Source organism: Salvelinus namaycush, chromosome 32 (genome assembly GCF_016432855.1).
Source record: "Salvelinus namaycush isolate Seneca chromosome 32, SaNama_1.0, whole genome shotgun sequence".
Classification (NCBI taxonomy): domain Eukaryota; kingdom Metazoa; phylum Chordata; class Actinopteri; order Salmoniformes; family Salmonidae; genus Salvelinus; species Salvelinus namaycush.
Window position 1 is genome coordinate 34551626 of NC_052338.1, and position 5349 is coordinate 34556974.

The 5349-nt window shown below is 45.6% G+C and overlaps 1 protein-coding gene across 1 annotated transcript in view; it reads right to left on the reverse strand.

Annotated features, from left to right (window-relative positions):
• Window positions 1-504: 504 nt before the first annotated feature.
• LOC120027349 (sodium-dependent lysophosphatidylcholine symporter 1-B-like) overlaps window positions 505-5349 on the reverse strand; it is a 37017-nt gene continuing 32172 nt past the window's right edge. The window contains exons 10-14 of the mRNA XM_038972265.1: window positions 4541-4624; window positions 3478-3590; window positions 2966-3109; window positions 2363-2539; window positions 505-2134 (exon numbers count right to left, since the gene is read on the reverse strand). Of these exons, the coding sequence (XP_038828193.1) occupies window positions 2080-2134; window positions 2363-2539; window positions 2966-3109; window positions 3478-3590; window positions 4541-4624 (573 nt within the window). The 3' untranslated portion in view covers window positions 505-2079. The remainder of the gene's footprint in view (window positions 2135-2362; window positions 2540-2965; window positions 3110-3477; window positions 3591-4540; window positions 4625-5349) is intronic.

Below are 5349 nucleotides of genomic sequence, written 5' to 3' on the forward strand. Positions count from 1 at the left end.
CAGTGCATTAGACTGTTTCTGTACCGTGTAATGCCCTGGACCAGAGCTAGCCATGCCCTGGACCAGAGCTAGCCATGCCCTGGACCAGAGCTAGCCATGCCCTGGACCAGAGCTAGCCATGCCCTGGACCAGAGCTAGCCATGCCCTGGACCAGAGCTAGCCATGCCCTGGACCAGAGCTAGCCATGCCCTGGACCAGAGCTAGCCATGCCCTGGACCAGAGCTAGCCATGCCCTGGACCAGAGCTAGCCATGCCCTGGACCAGAGCTAGACCACGAGAGACATCAAACATGACTTCCCTTCACAATGGTTGAAAGCACAGCTCAACATGTCTTATCTGTAAATATTTAACTGTGTGTGTTTGTGTAACATGAAACATAGGATTATCTTTTCACACAGGACTGTTAAGAATATCCTTGTTTCTTTTCCCCCTGTAGGTCAATTTAGACACGTGACATCATGGTCGACACTTTCAATACATTAAAACTCAGACTTCACTCCCCACTCCATTTTCCAATACTTTGACTTTAGTATTCTTCCCTTTTCTTTAAAATGCATGTCCATTGCTTCATTAAAAAAAGAGACAAGGTAGAGAATTCACTGTTTTCAAAAAATAAAATGGATTTTGAGCTCAATACACACAGTGAGAACACATTCCAGAACACATTCCAGAACACATTCCAGAACACATTCCAGAACACATTCCAGAACACATTCCAGTAGGAACAGCAACTTGAACGGTATTCTCTTGAGAAAAGGACAAATACATTTTACTCACATACTTAAATAACATAATCTTTCTAAATTAGTACTAGCTGTCATTATGGTTTTTCCCAACACTAAGTTAATGACTAGCTGTAAGAAACAATCTATCATGTATTAAAGTTGTTTAACAGGCTGTGTAAAATAGTTTGGTTAACAATTGTTGTGCTATAGTGGTTCTGGTTTAAAATGGTGAGACTAAGAACCAGTGTTTTTGAGACATATTTTTACTTATATGTATAGTTACCTACAGTGTTGCAGTTAGGACCAAATCTCTTCTGGGCATTACTGGGGTGTATTCATTGGTGCACAACGTAGCAAAAATGTTTTGCAACAAAGGAGTTTCTATGGGACAAATTCAGGTAGGTCCCTCCCTCTTGGCATCCTAGTGAATACACCCCTTGTTGAATGAGCCAATGAAAAGTGAGGAAGGAAACATTGTAAAAACAAAATGGAATCCGTGACAGAACTCCATTGTCGTGTCAAATAGCAGACAAGGTCTTAAACCTTAAAAAAAAAAAAGGAAATTAAACGATGAAATCACACTTTGAATCTGTCAATGCTAGATAGGGTTCTGCCTTGTTTTATACACAGTACCAAACTGAAGTCTGTAGAAACACATATACCGGTAATAGGTATTCAGTTGTAGAAATTCTCTCTACCAAAATAATTTGTCAGGCTTTTAATTTTTTTTTTTTTTATACCTTTAACTGAAATGTAAACCGAGTAGAAAAAAAAGTCAATTTTATTGACAGTCGTCTTCACCATAGAAAGACGGCCGTTCAAGTGTCACACTTGAGGGGAGTAGTAGATTGTTCTAGAACAATGTCTAAAAAGTCTTGAGCGTTTGAAAATTGTTGCCACGATAGATCAAGTTCTGACAGAAATATTCAACATTGGCAAAATACACAACAAAAAAAAATAAATGGTACACATCACATTAAGGTTTTGTGCAACAGTCATGGACGACAACAAATGGCTGTGTTTCACAGTACTCTATTGAGTCTCCATAGAGCGCACTAGGAAATCGGTTGCCTTTTGAGACTGCACCCAAAACAATTTCTCTGAGTTTGTCATAGCTTAAGTGGGCTGGGGAATTGAACCAGGAAGGTCAATCCGTTTTAGGATTCCGTCGCCATAAGATACTTTTGTTGTTCCTTGCCACGGTGCATCGTCATGACGACAGGTGTTCTGAGACACGTGAGCAGCAGTGTGATTGGATGGTAGCAGTATCTCCGTCGTGATAGGTCCAGCCCTCGTTAGCACCACCCGGTGTAAGCAACAGTGTCACTCCAATGGTCCATAAGTGTTCTAGAATCTACACCATGTTGGTCAGTTCTGTGGAGTCCGTTTCTGAGTCTGCTTCATTTTCCCTGTGAGAACAGAGACCAGGTGTTAGACATGGCACATACAAGCAGTCCATAATACACCTGAACAGTTCACAACAAAATTTACTTTGAGTAGCCTGGGTACCAGGCATGTCAAGGAGCAGAATTTGGCATCGTTTACAGATCATATATATATCCAATCCTTTCAGCTATACAGGAAATGCTTGGGGTACGAGGCCCCCTGAGTTCTCCAGCCAGACACGTCAGTCTTACCGTTGCTCCTGAAGCAGCTTCCTGTTGCCCTGCCTCCTCTCTTCGTCGATTGGATAAGAGCGGAATAAGACCAGGCCAATCAGAATGAGTCCTATGGGCGCCGCGGAGACCAGAACCTTCAGGGTTATATCCACGTTCTCAGGCTGGGTGCAACCTCGAGTCATATACCCAGCAAAACTACACACAGAGACACACACAGAGACAGAGACACACACAGAGACAGAGACACACACAGAGAGACACACAGAGACAGAGACACACACAGAGACAGAGACACACACAGAGACAGAGACACACACAGAGACAGAGACACACACAGAGACAGAGACACGCGTTAGAGGTTGATTGTACAAATGAATGTAACCTCATGACTGATCAACACGCTAACAAAGAGGTTAATGTGACATACACACACTGCTAATTTGGATGTGAGAGCCAGAGGATTCATATGGAGCGGACGTGAGAGTCAGAGGAATCATATGGAGACTGTAGCGTTTATCCTCACACCAACAACATTTACCTATGTACAGTACAACAGGGTTTGTGTTTTACTTATAAAGTGCAGAGAGACATTCCAGTGTACTGTGTGAAGGGTAAACTTACTCCAAGCTGAGAGTGGAGATCCCCAGGGAGATTCCAGAGGCAAACTTGGTGAAGAAGACATAGAAGGAATAAAAGATGGCTTCGTGACCCCGAGAGTCTGGGTTCTGGACCTGGAAGTCATCCACCACGTCTGGCAACATGGACCTAGAGACAGAGACAGAGACAGAGAGTCAGAGACATCCACCACGTCTGGCAACATGGACCTAGAGACAGAGACAGAGACAGTAACATCCACCACGTCTGGCAACATGGACCTAGAGACAGAGACAGAGAGTCAGTGACATCCACCACGTCTGGCAACATGGACCTAGAGACAGAGACATCCACCACGTCTGGCAACATGGACCTAGAGACAGAGACAGAGTCAGTAACATGGACCTAGAGACAGAGTCAGTGACATCCACCAACAACCAAACACACATAAGAGTGTAGGGGTTAGAAACATAAGGGAGAGAAACCAGAGAGGAGAGACGACAGCGAGAGGGTCGAAGAGAGGAAAAACTCAAACTCACCACGGCAACAGGAAGGCAGCAGCGACTCCGACCCCGGCAGCAAACGACACCATGTAGGTAATGATGAGATTACCCTTCACACACACCACCAGGATCATGAAGGGGATAACAGACTGCAGAGAAGACAGAAACACCGTATTATAAACACCGACGTCATCACACACCACCAGGATTATCATCACACCACCACCACCATCACACGCCACCACCACCAGGATCACCATCACACGCCACCACCACCAGGATCACCATCACACGCCACCACCACCAGGATCACCATCACACGCCACCACCACCAGGATCACCATCACACGCCACCACCACCAGGATCACCATCACACGCCACCACCACCAGGATCACCATCACACGCCACCACCACCAGGATCACCATCACACGCCACCACCACCAGGATCACCATCACACGCCACCACCACCAGGATCACCATCACACGCCACCACCACCAGGATCACCATCACACGCCACCACCACCAGGATCACCATCACACGCCACCACCACCAGGATCACCATCACACGCCACCACCACCAGGATCACCATCACACGCCACCACCACCAGGATCACCATCACACGCCACCACCACCAGGATCACCATCACACGCCACCACCACCAGGATCACCATCACACGCCACCACCACCAGGATCACCATCACACGCCACCACCACCAGGATCACCATCACACGCCACCACCACCAGGATCACCATCACACACCACCACCAGGATCACCATCACACACCACCACCAGGATCACCATCACACACCACCAGGATCATCATCATAACTCTGAGACCCTGGTCCAATAAAGCATGTCTCCATGGATTAAGGCAGGGTTTCCCCAAACTCGGGTCCTGGGGCCCCACTTGGGTGGCACGTTTTGGTTCTTGCCCGAGCACAACGCAGCTGATTCAAAAATCAACACTTGATGAGAAGTTGGTTATTTGAAAATCATCTGTGCAGGGCCAGAGTGGGGTCCCAGGTCCGAGTTTGGTAAACCCTGGACTACGGCATGGTGCTGTGTGATCATTCTACTTAGTCTTACCGAGGTGCCGATGTAGACAGCCTTCTTCTTGCCAAACTTGGTGAGGAACCACTGCCAGAAAGGGATGGTGAGCATCGCAGCGAGCTGGAGACAAGACAAAGTAGTGTGTCGTTTTTAGTCAAAACACTTCATATAAAAATAGCTGTATTTAGTTGTGTTCATCTTTCTTTGACCTAGCCGGCGTTCCAGTCCATTTCTCCAACGTGTAAAAGAGAAGGGTCGAGTCTGAAACGGAAACCTATTCCTCATGTAGGGCACTACTTTTTTGACCAGGGAACATATGTACTCTATTAAGAAATAGGGTGAGATTTGGTATGCAATGTTGTGGAATATTCCGTCTCTGGAACATGTGTTGAGGCAGACGACAAAACACGACAAAACCAAAAACAGCAGATTTAGTCTGGTTCGTGTTTAGGATTTTACCAGTCTTCTTATTATACAAAATGCAAAAACTGCTTCCCAAAACATTCCTACTCAAGTTAAAAGGTCAAATGCAGCTGTTCTTAATCTCAAATCATTTGTGGTTAACAATTAACATATCTTACTGTGACTGTTTTCAATTAAAATGGTCAAAAATAAACTATATTTATTTTTTTAAAGAATTTTGCTAGGGACTGTGTGGGAGTGGTCTGGGTAGGGAGGGGAAAACTGAACAATAGCTGTCATTGGCAGAGGGGTTCAGAATGCTTTCTTATTGGTCTATTAACCAATTTACCGCCTGGTGATGTCACCACGGAAGGTCAAAACTCCGTCCCACCAAAACAGGCTGAAACCGCCGGTGGTTTTTACCAACAGCTCTTACACTAAAA